Genomic DNA, 18036 nt, shown 5'->3' with positions numbered 1-18036 from the left:
CATACGTTTTTAGAACGTGGGAGGAAACCGGAGCACCCGGCGGAAACCCACGCAGACACGGGAGAACGTATAAACTCCTTACAGACAGCGACAGGAATCGAACCCCAATCGCTGGCGCTGTAATAGCGTCGCGCTAACCGCTACGCTACCGTTTGATAAGGTAGATGCTGAGAGAAATTGAATTGTTGGAAAATAAAATTATGTAAATGAATTGACTGCAAGAAATCTGGCAGGCTCAGACTGTCAGTCTGTTAACATGGGGATGTATGCAGGGTCAGACCACCCTTTATTCTTGGCATGAAATCAGCCCTATAATTAGATAGTGAAAGAGATTTTATTTGAATTGTTCTAACAAAGGTGCCTTTGTGTATTCTGATGCAGTGCAAATAATGTTCTGCCACCTACATTTGCCACAGAGTGTTGCTGTTGGGACATGCCCAGGGATGTGTTATGTAGTGCTTGCACCGCAGAATGTCAGTGGTGCAGATGATAGAGGTGCTCCATTTTTATGAGAAAGTATGTGGTCTTTGCTTTTTTTGTTGTGGTTTAAATGCATCATTAAGACTTTGTGTTTAAATCCACAGAGCATAAAACAGCCCACTTGAAGAATGAAAAACACCATGATGCTGGAGGAACTCAGCAGGCCAGGCAGCATCAGTGGAGAAAAGCAGACCATCAACATCTTGGGTCAGGACCGCCGGCTTTTCTCCACGGATGCTGCCTGGCCTGCCGAGTTCCTCCAGCATCATCGTGTTTTTCATCTAGATTCCAGCATCTGCAGTCCTTCGTTTCTCTAAAACAATGCACTGTCATCCTGGTAATTCCCCTCCTGCCTTCCACAAAGGTACTGTCCATCAATCAGATCTTGCCCAGTCCACGCACTCTCCATACCATGAAAGATTGGTTTTATATATTTAAGATAAATTGCTTTGCATTTATTAGCTTGATGGGTTAGCTGTTAAAAACTTCGAGGTTTTTTTATAAACTGTTTCAAATTATCACTAGTTCCACTTCTGATGTGAATATTTGGAACATGTTATATTGACCTTTTGTTGGCCCTAATGATCTACGACACAAATCTCAGATCTGTTTTCTCCTATAGAAAAGAACTGCAGTTTGGTGACCCAAAATCATGGCAGAAATTATTTTCAAAGGCCTTTGATTTAAAATATGGTGTGAAATGGTGATCTGTCGTTCTGGGGGAGGATGGACTACTTCCAATACAGCAAACACTAATGTCACAATTCATTGGAATAACGTAGGTTGAAAACCCACTTACAGTAAATTCCAGGAATGACTCATCTCATCTTGCATCAGATTTGTAAACTAACATGAAGGACACTTTCCACCTCAGGCCAAAGTAAAAAAAAATCAATCCCAGTCCAGCATGGGTTTTAATGGCGAAAATGAATGGTATTGTGTGAAATTCAAAGGAAGTAAGCATAACTGCCCCAATATTAAAGTGGGGCTGGCGAACATGTGTAGAACCCTGTTATGACATACAGAACCTGGGTTGGCTTGGAATATGGAGCCACAGAATCACACAGAACAGAAACAGGCCCTTCAGTCCAGCTTGTCCATGCCAATGATCAAGTATCCATCTGGACAATCTCATTTTCCACCACTTGGCCTGTAGCCTTCTATGCCTTAGTGATTCAAGTGCTTGTATAGATTGTTTTTAAATGTTGAGTCTCCATGTTCCAGATTCCAACCACTGTCTGAGTGAAAAAATTCTTCCTCAGATCCTCACTAAATCTCCTTAAACCTTAAACCTAGGCCCTCTGTTTTCATGAGCAGAAGTTTCCTGATACCTACCATATCTATGCTCCTCATAATTTTGTATATCTCAATCAGGTCCTCTCTTAGCCTCCTCCATTCCAGTGATCTTCATGGTGTAGCACTGGTCGCATGACTCATTGGAGTGTCTTCCCCTTGATGCTTATTGATTTCAGCTTTACAAACTCCTAGGTGCCAAATTTGAACAAATGCTGTACCAATGTCAAGGTCAGTCACTCACACCACACCTTCAGAATTCAGCTCTTTGGTTCATATTTGGACCAAGACTGAGATGAGGCCTGGAACTGAGTGGTCCTAGTGAAACTCAAACTGGGCACTATTTAGTTGGTTATTGGAGAATACTGTCAATGTTACCTTACCAGCCATCAAGTACTCCATTCCCAGCACTCAACCTATAGTTTCTATACCATGGTGTTTCAAGTCTTCATCCAGATACTTTTTAAATGTTCTGAGAGTCTCTGCCTCCATCACCCCTTCAGGCTGTGAATTCCAGGTTTCATCCTCCTTCTGGATGAAAAAGTTCTTCCTTAACCCCCTCCAAATCTCCTACCCTTTACCTTAAACCTATGCCGTCTGGTTACAGACACGTTAGCTAAAGGGAAGAGTTTCTCACTATCCACCCTGTCTGTGCCCTTCATAATTTTGTTTTCCCCATTCCAAGGAAATCAAACCCACCCTATCCAGTCTCTCCTCATAGCTGAAATGCTCCATCCTATATCCTGGGCTATATCCTGGAACATCTCTTGTGCACCCTCTCCAGTGCAATCACATCCTTCCTATAGTTGTGACCAGGACTGCACACAGTACTTTGGCTATGGCCTAACTAATGTTTTATATTGTTGTTCCATAACATACCTGGATGTGACTGGAATTTGCTTTAGTTGATAAATCCTATGAAACATTGGATACCACAAACATCTGTTGGACTTGACCACTGCCCTCACCTTTGCTGAGCCTGCTTGCAGCCACTCTATGGTGATCATGTGATGCACGAAGGAAATTCACTCTGTTGAAAATTTAGCTTCCGCAGGTTGCACTTCAATTATTTTCTTTGCATCACTTCACTGAGGCTCAGACCATTCTGTCATGATCCATCGCAGCTTCTGCAATAACTTGTTCTCCAGAGACAAGAATAACTTCCACCATGATCTTTACATCAGCAAGATCATCAAGAGCTTGATCCAACATTTAATGAAATTCCTCAGGTGCAGTGCCTATCCTACAAGATTTCCTCCCTCATCAACATCTCCAAAATGTGCATTGAAGGTCGTAAGAAACACTCTTGTCACTATCAAGCTCTACGTGCCAAATTCCATCCTTGGCATCCAGCACAATGAAGAGTCTCGTTCTGCTCAAATTTGGCAGGATATTTTCTATTGTCTTCACCGGAGAATGATTCCTATTCAGCACTGCATTCAGAGCATGTCAATCCGAACAGATCCTCACCTCATTTGTTGCATTTAGATCCTTAGCTTGCTCTGGTTTCCTCCCACCTTCCAAAGACATACATGTTGGGAAGTTGTGGGCATGCTATGTTGGTGCCGGAAGCGTGGTGACACTTGCGGGCTGCCCCCAGAACACTCTACACAAAAGATGCATTTCACTGTGTTTTGATGTACATGTGACTAATAAAGAAATCTTATCTTATCCACACACATCAAGGATGGGAGTACCCACTGATGCAATGACCTCTGCCTACTTCAGTCTCTCAGGATCACATTTCAGTTTCTCTTTGACAGCTCCAGGATCATTTTTTGCTAACTCCCACCCAATTCTGAATGGTATTTTCCCTTTAGCATTCCAGTTCCTTCAAACTGTTCTATAAGTTCATCCTGCAGCTACTGCTTGTTGAGTTTAGAACTTCCATCTGCCATCACCTGTACAACCATCAGACTTTCCATTTGTTGCGGATTGGTAAACAGTTTTCTTCAATCTCTGCTTTCTACTTCTTTCCAGTCTTTGTATTTTTTATTTCCAGCTTGTGTTTGCCCAGTACTTCTATAATTGTGCAGTGGTACTTCATTAGCACTTGCTCTGTCCCTTTGAGCCTCCATGGAAACTTCTGAGGAATGATATTACACACTGAACTTCTGCCTATCTGGAACTATACCTGTCTTCCCTCTGCTTCCGTAATGGTGAAGATCTTCATTGAACATTTGTTTACCTGAACTGTTCGCTCTCTATTTGGTTCAGTGCCATGACTTTGATTGCATTGATCTCACATTCCACATGAACCATGATCAGCGTATGCGCATTGTGAATTGGCCTTGTCCCTTTACCATCACCGCTCTGCTTGTTACTAATCTTCCTCCCTCTGCAACAGGATGACAAGTGATTCATATTTTCTTATTTATGGTATCCCTTCCCATAAGATGGGCATTTCTTTTCTGCCATTCATACTGATTGCCACAGTATTTTCCATATTTTACACGATCAGTGTCCTTTCTTAGTGTTCCACTCTCCAACTCATCAACCCTGGCTTTGAACAGCTCCAAGGCACTATACAGGATGGGGCAGGTTGGTTGCTCTCAGTTGATATTCTCCTTCCCCTGCATCTCTACATATAATTCTGGGGTTCAGTACCTCTAGTTGAGACCCAATTGGTCTCAAAACTCTCTTTTGGTCACCCAGTAACCAGGCAAACCTCCTCTAAGTTCCTTAGGAGGCACATTTAAATTTTACTGTTCAGAGGCCTCTGCCCTGGTCCTGGCCCACACCATCTTCATGGTGATTTATTTGGTGTGGGTGGAGGCCACACTAAATATAGCCCTCCCAGAACATAGTGCTCAGCCTTTCTGCCAGTGTCCAGCAGGGTACAGCCTCTGTGGCCTGCTTCCACTCCTCCCTTTCAATCACAGACAAAGCATCTCTCCCAGTGGCTTCTGGCACTGTGACCTCAGGATTCCTCAAAGGGTTCATCCTCTTCTTCCATAACATGCTGTTCCTTGGTCTTGTTACATGCAGATATGTGTGGGCTTCCACATATTTGCTGATGACTCTCACACCTTCCACTCCATTGTCTTTCTCAATCCCATCATTCACCTGTGTTGTCAGTCTTTGTATTGGTTTTGGTTTATTATTGTCACTTGTACCGAGGTACAGTGAAAAACTTGTCTTGTGTACCAATCGTACGGGTCAATTCATTGCACAATGCAGTTACATTGAGTTAGTACAGAGTGCATTGAGGTAGTACAGGTAAAAACAATAACAGTACGGAGTAAAGTGTCACAGCTACAGAGAAAGTGCAGTGCAGGTAGACAATAAGGGTGCAAGATCACAACAAGGTAGATCGTGAGGTCAGAGTCCATCTCATCGTATAAGGGAACTGTTCAATAGTCTTATCACAGTGGGGTAGAAGCTGTCCTTAAGCCTGGTGGTATGTGCCCTCAGGCTCCTGTATCTTCTGCCTGATGGGAGAGGAGAGAAGCGAGAATGACCTGGGTGGGTGGGGTCTATGATTATGCTGGGTGCTTCACCAAGACAGCAAGAGGTAATGACAGAGTCTAAGGAGGGGAGGCTGGTTTCTGTGACACACTAGGCTGTGTCCGCAACTCTCTGCAGTTTCTTGCAGTCCTGGGCAGAGCAGTTGCTGTACCAAGCCATGACACATCCAGATAGGATGCTTTCTATGGTGCATCAATGGTGTCATGGACATCTATGGTGTCAAAGGGGACATACCAAATTTCTTTAGCTTCCTGAGGAAGTAGAGGCGCTGGTGAGATTTCTTGGCCATGGCATCTACGTGATTTGACCGGGACAGGCTATTGGTGATGTTCACTCCCAGGAACTTGAAGCTCTCAACCCTCTCGACCTCAGCGCCGTTGATGTAGGCAGGTGCATGTACACCGCCCCCTTTCCTGAAGTCAATAACCAGCTCTTTTGTTTAGTTGACTTTGTTTTGTTCAACATCCACCAACAATAACATGAATGCATAATGTGGTCAACACAGCAAAACACCCCTAAGTGCTTCAGAGAAGAATAATCATAGAAAGTCAAATCATGAATGGGCACAATTTCCTCTAGCTGAACATTAGAATGACCAAAGTCATTTTGGTTAGCCCTGCCGCCAGCTCCATTCCCTTCAACCTCTCATGTCACTGCCTTAGGATGAATCAACTAAGGTCAAGGCCCAATCATCTCATTCAACATTCCATCATAAAGACAGTCTCTGCCTTCTTAACATCACCTTCTTTCTGCCACCCATAAAGCACAGTTCCAACCCAAAACATCAACTGCCCATTTCTCTCCTTAGGTGTTGCCTGATCCACTGTTCCTCCAGCTTTTTGTGTGTTGCTGCAGATTCCAGCAGCTGCAGTGTCTTGTGTCCCAAGGTTTGCTTTCCTTGTTCCATCTTTTATCCACTATAAACTTTGATTCATTTTTCACTCTTCTGCCATTACGTTCCTCCACGTCACCCATCGATGCACTCTCACAATTCTGCCTTCTCTTCAGGTCAGAACAGCTAACTTAACACCAGCACTGAAACGCAGCCCCGAATTCTCCAGTGCCGCTACTATAGTCAACCATGTTTTGTTTTAAGGAAGGGGATATACAAATGTTATTATTGTTACAAGTGTATCATTTTCAAAAATCATATTTGATATGATCATTAACCATACGGGCATATGAATTAAAAGCAGAGGTAGGCCACTCAGCCCTTCTAGACTGTTCTGCCTTTTAACAAGATCATGGCTGATCAGATTGTAACCCTTACTCACGCTATACATTATCCCACATATCCAGATTGATATTCCATCTGACCAAAGCTTTTCATAAGAGTAAACAATGGTAATTACTAATGGCTTCCCTTGATCAGGTTTTGCTCACTTTAAATAATAGCATTTAATGTTCAGGTAGGAATTTATATCCATTTGTCAGGCTGTTGTGAAATGTAGCCCTTCAAACTCACCAGAGAGGCAGGGAGTTAGTGCGGGAGATACATCAGCAAGCTTAATCTGGCTCCAAGAAAGGAACATTTCTGACCTTTTAATCTGAAGGTTCACAGCTCAACAGAAGCTGAAGCAGAACAAAATGCCAAGGATGACCATGCAGAAACCTTCTGCAGACAGCTCACCATCCTCCAGACAGGCCTCACCTCTTCCCAGACACACCTCACCCCTCCAGACACACCTTACCCCTTCTCCCGACACACCTCACCCTCCTGCTGACACACCTCATCCCTTCCTGACACACTTCACCCTAATCCTGACACACCCCAACTACGAGGAGAGCTTGATGTCTCTGGGCCTGTACTCGATAGAGTTCAGAAGATGAGGGGGATCTCATTGAAACCTACCAGATACTGAAAGGCCTGGATAGAGTGGACGTGGAGAGGATGTTTCCATTAGTAGGAGAGCCTACGATCCGAGGGCACAGCCCCAGAGTAAAGGGATGTCCCTTTAGAACTGAGATGGGGAGGAATTTCTACAGCCAGAGGGTGGGGAATCTGTGGAACTTGTTGCCACAGAGGGCTGAGGAGGCCAAGTCATTGGGTGTATTTAATGCAGAAATTGATAGGTTCTTGATTGGGAAGGAGTGTTTAGGGTTATGGGGAGAAGGTGGGAGAATGGGGTTGATAAAGAATCAGCCATGATTGAATGGCAGAGCTGACTTGATGGATCGAATGGCCTAATTCTGCTCCTATATCTTATGGTCTCACTCCCTCCCCCCCCCCCCCTCCCTGACACACCTCACCCCCTCCTCCCTGACACACCTCACCCCCTCCTCCCTGACACACCTCACCCCCCTCCCTGACACACCTCACACTATCCCCTCACACCCTCCTCTGACACACCTCACCCGACATACCCTCCCAGACACATCTCAACCCCCTCTAACACACCTCACACCCTCCCCTGACACCCTCCTCTGACACACCTCACCTCCCGACACACCCTCCCAGACACATCTCACCCCCCTCTGACACACCTCACACCCCTCCCTGACACACCTCACACCATCCCCTCATACCCTCCTCTGACACACCTCACCCCCCAACACATCCTCCCAGACACATATCACCCCCCTCTGACACACACCTCCCCTCTAATGTTTATGGCACACAATACACCTTTGGCAATATCAGTCCCCATTAGAGTTAATTGCTTGTTGTCATTGGTCAGTTTATGATATCTATTCACCTTGATTAACAGTTAAATGTAACAGTGAGGTTAATTTCCCTCAGCTGCCTCTTCTTCCCCTTCCTTTTTTTCCTCTATTTATTTTTGTAACTTATAGTAATTTTTATATCTTCATGTCTTGCACTGTACTGCTGCCACAAAACAACAAATTTCACGACATATGGTAATGATAATAAACCTGATTCTGATTCTCAGTGTGGGGATTGCTGCACCTCTGATCCACGGAATTTTGTTTTACGTTCAGCTTCAGAAATTCGCAAGTTTCCCCCCTTTTTTTTGAAATGCCTATTAAGTGCTAAAAGCTGTTGTCAAAAGGCAAGGCTCCGATGCCGAAAAGACCGAGTCAGCAGCTCTCCACATAGCTGCCTTCTGATAAAAGTGCAGAGAAATATTATCTAGGGGGAAAACGGTACAAACATATTTATACTGTGTGTCTGAGCGTGTGCAGTTCTACGCTGCAAACTGGATTGTCACAGCGAGATTTCGGGGTCAGGGAAGGAGTAAAAGTGAAGCTTGGGAATGTCAGCAGACGGGTTACTAACTCGTGAATCTTCGTGGGGAAAAGATGAGCGTTGTGTTACAATCTGCTCTCCTTTTATGCACAAACAGTGATGGCTTCTGCTGCAAAGCTGTGTGTTGGAGCTACCTGCTGTGACTGAAGCCTTGGCAACATGTTCAGCGTGGAGGACCTCCTGATTTCTCATGGCTATCAACCCCCGAGGAGAAGTGCAGGGGACAAGCCCCCGACCTCCTCCTCCTCCTCGGACGACAACGACAACCTCGACCCCGGGGGCCACCGTGAGGTCAGGCGCAAGTCCGGCCACGGAGCGGTGAACGGGTGTGAGGCGGAGAGAGGCGGCGGCGGGCAGCCGCGAGTGGCGGGCGACCGGGGTGACAGCGAGGGCAGGCGGGTCGGTGCCGGCTGTTGTGCTCAGGTGCACCGTCTGTTCCCACCCGCCGCCGACCAGACCCGGTGAGTTGCCCAACTCTTACTGCGTACGACACGGTCACACGAATGATGAGTGAGCGCTCCCAGACCTCCGAGTTCCATCGTTGTGTGTGTGTGAGCCCTGCTGTGTGTTGGACCCACCCCACTGCATTTACATAGCGCCTTTTGGCAACTTTAGGACTTTGGAGCCGCCTGAGTACTCTTTTTTTGTGTGGACACAAGAGACTTCAGATGCTGGAATCTGGAGCAACACACAAGATGCTGGAGGAACTCGGGGTCAGGCAGCATCTGTGGAGGGAAATGGACAGTGGAAGTTTCGGGTGGAGACCTTCATCTGGATGCTGTCTGACCCCCTGAGTTCCTCCAGCAGCTTGTGTGTGTTGTTTGGTACTTTTGCTTTTGTAGTTTATTCGCCGGTTGTGGTGAAGGGGGCAGTTTGTCTGGGCCAACTAACACAAACAGCAACAACTGCTTAAAGTGTGAGGGGAAAGATTTAAAAGGGACCCCGGGGGCAACTTTTTCACTCAGAGGGTGGTGGGTATGTGGAAGGAGCTGCCAGAGGTGGGTACAATTACAATGTTTAAAATGCATTTGGATGGGTACATGGGTAGGAAAGGTTTAGGGGGATATGGGCCAAACACCGACAAATAGGACTAGCAACTTGGCTGGCATGGACCAGTTGGGCTGAAGGGCCTGTTTCAGTGCTGTATAACTGGATAGAATCTTAGCATAGAAAACAGGCCCTTTAGCCCAACTGGTCCATGCCAGCCAAGTTGCCTACCGGAGTTAGTCCCATTTGCCTACACATGGCCCATAATTGATTGTAGCGATATAGTCTGAGGCAGAGAGAGAGGGCAAGGCTTGCAGCAGTGGCATGCCAAGCTCCCACCCCTCCCCGGTAATTATTAAACATGCTAAGGCAAGCATGTGTGTCCAGTACGTGTGTTACGTGTGCCCCTCAAATGTGGTCACATTTAAAATCCTGCACATGCCCTTGTGTGATGTGGGCCAAGCAACTTCGGAGGGATGCCTTCCTCTTCTTTGACATAATGCGCGCAATGGTGCAGCCAGTGGAGCTGCTGCCTGACGGCTCCAGGGACCTGGGTTCGGGCCTGATATCCAGTGCTGTCTGTGTGGAGTTTGCACGTTCTCCCTGTGACCGTGTGGGTTTCCTCCGAGTGCTCCAGTTTCCTCCCACTTCTGGAAGACGTGCAGGTTGGTAGGTCAATTGGCCACTGTAAGTTGTCCCTAGTGGGAATTTAGGGAGAGTAAAATGGGATTAATGTATTATTTATGTAAGTGGGGGGTGATGGGCTGAAGGGTCTGTTTCCATACTCTCTATATGGACACGTGAGAGAACAAAGGGTGTCTTGGTTTCCCATCTCACCCAAATACAAGTCGGACAAAACTCAAACACTACTTCATTACTACACAGCAGATATTGGTGCTTTAAGTCTCTGAGGTGGGATGTGTACCCACAGCTTCATACTCAACGGACAAGTGTTTCTAGCTGTGTCACAGCCAACAATTTCATAAAGCCTCTGCTCTCTCAATATCACTCTCTTCCAAAGAAAATTGGAAAAAATATCCATTAGTTAAAATTATTGTAACTTATAGTAATTTTTTGTATCTTTGTGTCTTGCCCTGTGCTGCTGCTGCAAAACAACAAATTTCACGACATACGCTAATAATAAACCTGATTGTGATTCTGAGGATTCAGGAAGCTATCCCAGCACAGTAACTGTTGAGGACAGGTAAATAAGATAAAGAGGTACCATGATGAAGGAAGGAAAATTGCTTGGTGCAGGTTGATCTGCATCAGGTACATGAGAAACATCAGCAAAAGCAGGCCTCTGGAATGTGCTTCACTGTTTAATAAGATTATGGATGATCTAACATTGGCCTCAACTCCACTTTGCCACACTCTCCTCAACCACCTTGTAGTTCAAATGCTTACTAGGCTCTACCTTGAATGTATTCAATCACCCCACATCCATAACCTTCTAAGGTAGGGAATTCCAAAAAATCATGATTCTCAGAGGGAAGAAATTCTGCCTATTCATCTTAAATGTACTATCCCTAATTCTGAAACTACACTCCCCAATTCTACATATCCTCACTGGGGAGATAAGATCATTTCTCATTCCTCCATATTCCAATGAATATAGGCCCAGCCTGCTCAACTTCTCTTCATCAACCCCTTCATTCCAGAAATCAACACAGCAAACCTTCTCTGCACTGCCTCTAATGCAAGCACATCATTCCTTAAATATGGAGAACAAGAATGATCCCAGGAATGAAAGGCTTAACATATGAGGAGTGTTTGGTGGCTCTGGTCCTGTACTCGATGGAGTTGGTATTGGTTTATTATTGTCACTTGTACTGAGGTACAGTGAAAAACTTGTCTTGCATACTGATTGTACAGGTCAATTCATTACACAGTGCAGTTACATTGAGTTAGTACAGAGTGGATTGAGGCAGTACAGGTAAAACAATAACAGTACAGAGTAAAGTGTCAGAGCTACAGAGAAAGTATGAGGTGGGATATCACTGAAATCTATGGGATACTGAAAGGCCTAGATAGAGTGGATGGAGAGAGGATGTTTCTATTAGTTGGAGGGTCTAGGATCCGAGGGCACAGCCTCAGAATAAAGGGATGTCCCTTTAAAACTGAGATGAGGAGGAACTTCTTCAGCCAGAGGGTGGTGGATCTATGGAATTCGTTGCCACAGAGAGCTGTGGAGACCAAGTCATTAGGTGTATTTAAGGCAGAGATTGACAGGTTCTTGATTGATAAGGGGGTTAAGGGTTACAGGGAGAAGGCAGGAGAATGAGGTTGGGAAAAAAAAGCCGTGATTGAATGGCGGAGCCAACTCTGAGCCGATGGCCTAATTCTGCTCCTATATCTTATGGTCTTAACAGAGAATATTGGGGTGTAACCCAACAGTATCAGAGAGCTCTCGTATCTGACAACTTCTCTGCCATGGAGGTAAAATTGTCAATTGGTGTACTGCTAGCATTACAATCAGCAGGGGGCTGGGAAATCTGGAGCAATCCTATTTTCTTTTGTAATCTCACATGTCCATATTAATAGTGGAATACCAAGAATTTTACCTTCACCCACAACTTCAGCCTGCACTCCAAAGAAATTCTCATTATCTAGCTGACCCTACAACCCTGATTTATCTGTTCAGAGTGAGAAAAGAATGTGCGCAGGGAATGAGAACTTCCAAACTGATCTTTGCCACATTTCTCCCTACATTTTGGCCAACCACAGGTCCTTGCACCATCAGGCAAGGATTAAATTCTTCGATGAAATTCACACGCTAAGGTTTGATGATGTCATTTGGTTTCTGACCAAGTTTTAACTATGGGCAGCTATTCTAATGGGTCATGCCTTCCTCTTCAGGAGCATCAGACCCTGAAGTGGGGCAAAAAGGTTAATTAATTTTATTGAACTGTTAGCGGTGTCATGGGTTGAAATTTAGAGTTTTCCTGACAGCAGGATTGCCAAGGAAATTCATGTCCAGTGCCAGGATGCTCGGAGACTGTTGGCAACTTTAAGTGATTGAAATCTTGAACTCAGTCTCTCTCCTAAAAGCCTCAGGATGCTGAACCAGTTGAAATGTCCAACACTGAGTGATATAAATAATTAGATAATTAACCGAGAGCTTCAAAGGATGTGAAACGATGGCAGGTGTATAAGGTTGAGGGAGATAGGAATATAATGGAATAATTGCACAAGAACGACCTACCCCTGTTCTTCTGTTCCCCTGTTTGCATTGCACCGTCTTATCCTGTCCCACCCAGTTTGGCTGTTGTGCATCAAATGATGCTGAGCAGTCTTGACAGGGTGGATAGGGACAGAATATTTCCTCTTGCAGGAGAATCTGGAGCAAAGCTCACTGTTTGAAAATGAGGTGTCACCCACTTAAGGCTGAATTGAGGCATATATTTCTGTCAGAGGGTTATGAGTCTTTGGAACTCTCTTCCTTAAAAGGCATTGAAATCAGAGTCTTTGCATATTTTTAAGGCATGGATACCTGATAAACAAGGGGGTGAAAGGTTACTGTGGAGTTGAAGTTACCGTCAGATCAACCATGATTTTATTAAATGGTGGAGCAGGCTCGGGCCCAAGTGATCTACTCAAGCTCCTTATTTTAATTGGTATGTATCTTCCTCAGCAAAAGGGAGTTCACTGAGCATTCTTCTTGCATGACTAGTAAGTTGAGCGACAATGGGATTGGCAGGTGGGTGGAAGTTCCTATTCCTCCACCCCAAATATCCCACACCTCCAGACCCCCACACACTCTCTCTGGCAATGAGCAGCTCTCTCAGGTGATGAGCCACTCCAATGAAATATTCAGTCCTTGCTCTGCACAACTAGGAAATTGGCAAGTTCTGATATATTATTGGGTACAGTTAAAAATACAAATTTTTTGCTGTCATATGTTTCCTGTGTGTTTGTTGATACATTAGCCTAAGTTAACAATGTCAGAATTTTGCAGCAAAGGCCATAAAGAAATAAAATAGCAAAATATAGGTTATGGAGTTGGGTAGCACAGAAATGGGCCCTTCAGCCCATGGACCTTCTTGTTCATTTATGCTAATTTCTCAACATTAAGTCTATCCTTCTATGCCTTGCTTATTTAAGTGCCTGTCTAAATGTCTCTTCAATGTAGTGATTGTATCTGACTCCACCACCTCCTCTGGCAGCTAGTTCCAGATATACTACAGGGGAGGGGATCGTGAGTTACATTCTAGAAAACTGCCCGTGTTGCAATTTTCTGTAATGCAAAGCCAGGTCATCTGTAAGGGCATCAAGAAACACAAGTTGAAAAAAGCACAGCATGGTAGCATAGCAGTTAGCATAATGCTATTACAGTGCCAGCGATCGGGGTTCAATTCCGGGCTCATTGGGTTGGAACGGCCTGTTACTGTGCTGTATAAATAAAGTTTAAAGATTTAATTTTGTGTTTATATATTAATTTTTTTCACATACATTCTGTAAGAGCAAATTTCATTCCTTATCTCAAATTTTTTAGGGGGGGGGGCGGGGGGGGGGGGCTTAGTAATTTGTGAATTCTGTCATGGAAAATTTCTGTAACCTGAACAGCAGTAATGCAGGGCCACCTGTATTCCTTTTTCATTTCATTTTAATTTCTATAAGTTTGTAAGCATGTGTGTCCTGACCTTCTAGTTACAGAGGCAAGCTTCACATTAAGTTGAAATTTATTAAGTTCCTCTAAGATATATAAACAAAAATCCTAACAATAGCACTAGGCTATTAATGAAACTCAGCATCAGTATCTGTGCTGTTGCACTCCTCTGAAACACTACTTCTGTCCATTCTTGCTGTGTTCTCTGGACAGTAGTCTGTCTTCTCAGCAATGTCTCTCAGTTACCATTCTGAAGTCCTTGTGTGAAGTTCGTGTAACAATTCATCTGTAATCCCCAGTCCCTGCTCAATTGTTTCTGCTTTTCCGCTGTTACAATCACACCCCCTTACCACTTCGTTGTCCTGCAGACCGAATTTGTGAACAATCACTGATATTAATTTAATCTCCAAAGAAATTTGGTCTGATGGTCTTTGTTTGTAACTTTTCTAAATAACAGACAGTTAAAAGGTTCCTTTAATGAAGAGGTGTTTACACAACATCTCAGTTCTGCAGAATCTCCTCAGGTAATTGCAAATCTAAAGATCCTTATCACAGTAAAATAAAAGCAACATGTATGGTTTGGGTATTAGCTCTACAATTCTTAAACCTTTAATTTACTGTAGTTCTCAAACTCCTCACTGTGTGCATTACAATTGTAGTTTTAGAAATACCCAAAAAGACCAATAAAGGTTTACTTGATGCTACAAGGTCCCATCAGTGAGTGGATTTCTGGAAAGCCTTGTTGCTTTGCATTCAGTTGCAGCGAGCTATTTGTACAGAGCTTGAGCTGATCCATCTTCCATTTTTTATGTTTTTTTTCAAACTTCACTGACCAAAATAATATGATTTGTCAGAACCACCATCTCGCGCCCCCCCCCGAACTCCCCCCATGACACTGTGCCATGAGGGTAGCCGACTCCTCATGTCAAGACCCTATTACACACAATGTGTTCTTCCTCCTGTAACACAACACATTGGCTCCTATAGACAAATGAGACTGTTAAAAATTGTTCAGTGGAATAGAGACATCTACCAGCACACATGCTGTGCTTCATTGCTATCTTTTATCCTGTTTCAGATGCTGCACGATTATGTTGTGGAAAGAGGTATTAGTTAACAGAAATGAGAAATTCTCACACTTTTCATTATTTCAAGACAATGTTGCGCAACTTACAGGTAGTTATTATACACGTCACTGTCAAGGAGAGAAATATTTCAAAATTACACTTTCTTTTTTGAAATTTCAAAGTGTGTCATCCCAGCTATTCCTGGTTGTATTTATACTACTTTGCACATTTTGAGTGCTATCTACTAATTAATATTGATACTTAATCATATGCACTGAAGCTGTCATAGCAATCACTGTAAAACGCAAAATAACGTATCTAGGAATACACAATAATTAGACAGCTCACTGAATCCGGATAAGTACTTGAAAAGGAAGCAAGGAAGGTGAGGAAGGGAAATGGAGCTAGAATAGAAAGCTCATTTCTAGCACAGAAACAGGACTTTCAATCCAACCAATTCATGCCGACCAAGATTCCCATCTAAGCGAGTCTCATTTGGCTGCACGTGGCCCATATCCCTCTAAACCTTTCCTATCCATGTACCTGTCCAAATACCTTTTTAAATGTTGTTAATGCCTCAACCACTTCCTCTGGCAGCTCATTCCATATACAACCACCCTCTAGGTGAAAAAATTGCCCCTCAGGTTCCTACTAAATCTCTCCCCTCTCACCTTAAACCTCTGCCCTCTAGTTTTTGATTTCCCCAACTCTTGGGGGGGGGGGGGGGGGAGGGAAAAAAGACTGTGTGCATTCACCCTATCTATGCCCCTCATGATTTTATACACTTGCAATAGTAATTGTACAGCTGTTGAAATTATGTAAAATTATCTGATGAAAATATTATCAATGGCAAATCAGTTCTGTTTTTTTTAAAATTCATTTTTGATAATGCTTTTGAGAAGGTGAACCCCCTTGAATTGCTGTGTTCCATTTGGTGATGTTCTCCCACAGTGCTAATGGGTAACAAGTTCCAGGATTTTTGGTTGTTGGATCCCCAGTGATGTTCATGAGGAGCATTAGTGTTTTATTTGATCCCTGCCAATCCAGTAAATAGTGTCCAATCTCCAACCATTCAGTCATGGTCATTCCATGTTCCCTTTCACAGTCTACGTGGCAAAGTGAGTGGATTATACACTTCTGCCCACACAGCAGGACTCAAGAAGGTGGAGCTCTGAGTGTCCTCTGACACGGGAAATATTTAGAGTAGGTCCGGAGAAACTAATTTCTCAGGTTGGGAAAGTGCTGAACAAGAGGGAGTAAATTGGTAAATAGGTTTATTATTGTCACATTGTGCTGAGGTGCAGTGAAATACTTTGTTTTGCATGCCATCCATACGGATAATTTCATCACATCAGTACATCAAGGTAGTACAAGGGAAAAGCAATAACAGAATGCACAATGTAGTGTTACAGAGAACAGTAACTGTGCAGTGCAGGCAGAAAATAAGGGTAAGTTTTCAATTAGAATGTGGCCATTCTGGGTGTGAAGCATTTCTTCACCCAAAGGTTATTGGAAATCTCGAAAGTTAGTTCTCAAAAAACCATTGGGATTAGGTAAAGCAAACATTTCAAAACTGGGATAGACAGATTTCCATTAAGTAAGAGATATGGAAGCAAGACTGATAAACCGAGTTAAGACGTGGGTCATCCCTCAGAGGCTTGACTGACTTGCTGTTTTTGCAATTTGTTAAACTCCCCGAGTCACTGGCATCCATCATCAATTTTAATTTTCCAGACAATAATATGTGCGACTTTGAAACTGGGAAGAAGCTTAAAGATTCATCTGCTTCACAATCTCACCAGAAGCTTGAGCTGTAATCATTGCCAATGGGAAAACTACTAATGCAGTGTTGTTTTTGTGAGTGGTGGGTATTACATATAGGGGTTGCTTGGCTGGTTGTATACTGGCTCTGACCCTTTACAGGTGGGCTGGGAAGTGCTGAAATCTTGTACTTTCCATTGATTTTTTAAGTGATGGAAACAGCTGCATGAGATGGAAGCAGTGTTATTGATATTAATAGCTGGTGAAACTGAGCTACAAGCAAATCTGTTCCTTGAGAAGTGAGGAGCAGGCAGAGAGCAGCCCAGCTGAAGTGCATTGTTTCTCGCCCTCGGGCAATCTTTCTGCAGCTGACAGCCATCAACACTTCAGCCTCTGCAGAATCAAAGAGAGCCATTTTCTTATCCTGTTTCCCTCTTTTTGTCGACTTCATTCTTGCCACACAAGGAAGCCATTTGGCCCACGGTGCCTGTGCCGAGCTATCCCATTAGCCCCATTTCCTCTGTCTTTTCCCATAGTCCTAATATTTTATTCTGTCTCCAAGCTTTTAATAAATCATCTTATTGAAAATTATTATCATATTACCTTTCAACACCCTTTTATGTCTTATCAATGTGCTGAATACAATTTCTCTCTGCCTCCCTTCTTTCCTATTTTATTTTGGCTTTATATTTCTCGGAGAGGAGGACGTAACTTTACCCTCTCCCGCAGTTCCCATTCTACCCACCTGCACTCGAGCAAAGCACATCCATTGATCTGAACCCACCTCTGTTTCAAGGTCCTGATCTTCGGAACAGGCCACATCCACCTGTGCCCGGGCTCTGACCACGATCGGCCTACTCCGGCGCTACAACCAGAGGCACAGTCTGAAGGCTGCCAGCACCGATCTCCAGCTCTGTCTCCGATAGAGAAAGCTGGCCTGCCGTGGCTGCTCCAGCATGCTAGTCCTCACAGATCCATGGATAAAAGGTCTAAGTATTGCACTGCTGAGTGCTTGGTGCTCCTCAAAATAGGCACCCTGCCAGTGTCAGAGAATGAATCAAAGGGGCTGGGAATGGTGATGCCGAGTCATAGACAAATACAGCGCAGAAACAAGCCTTTTGGCCCACTGTGTCTGCACCATTTACACTAATCCTACGTTAATT

General features: G+C 44.1%; 1 protein-coding gene across 2 annotated transcripts in view; it reads left to right on the top strand.

The window, feature by feature from the left end:
• The window catches only part of jcada (junctional cadherin 5 associated a), a 164585-nt gene that overhangs the window by 103178 nt on the left and 43371 nt on the right, over nucleotides 1-18036 (top strand). For both annotated transcript variants that reach the window (XM_052015584.1, XM_052015582.1), the window contains exon 3: nucleotides 8547-8910. In XM_052015584.1, coding sequence (XP_051871544.1) covers nucleotides 8609-8910 — 302 coding nt within the window. In that variant the 5' untranslated portion in view covers nucleotides 8547-8608. The remainder of the gene's footprint in view (nucleotides 1-8546; nucleotides 8911-18036) is intronic.

Source organism: Pristis pectinata, chromosome 5, assembly GCF_009764475.1.
Source record: "Pristis pectinata isolate sPriPec2 chromosome 5, sPriPec2.1.pri, whole genome shotgun sequence".
NCBI lineage: Eukaryota > Metazoa > Chordata > Chondrichthyes > Rhinopristiformes > Pristidae > Pristis > Pristis pectinata.
Note: the sequence above shows the minus strand (reverse complement) of the source record. Positions and strands in the feature narration are given on the sequence as shown.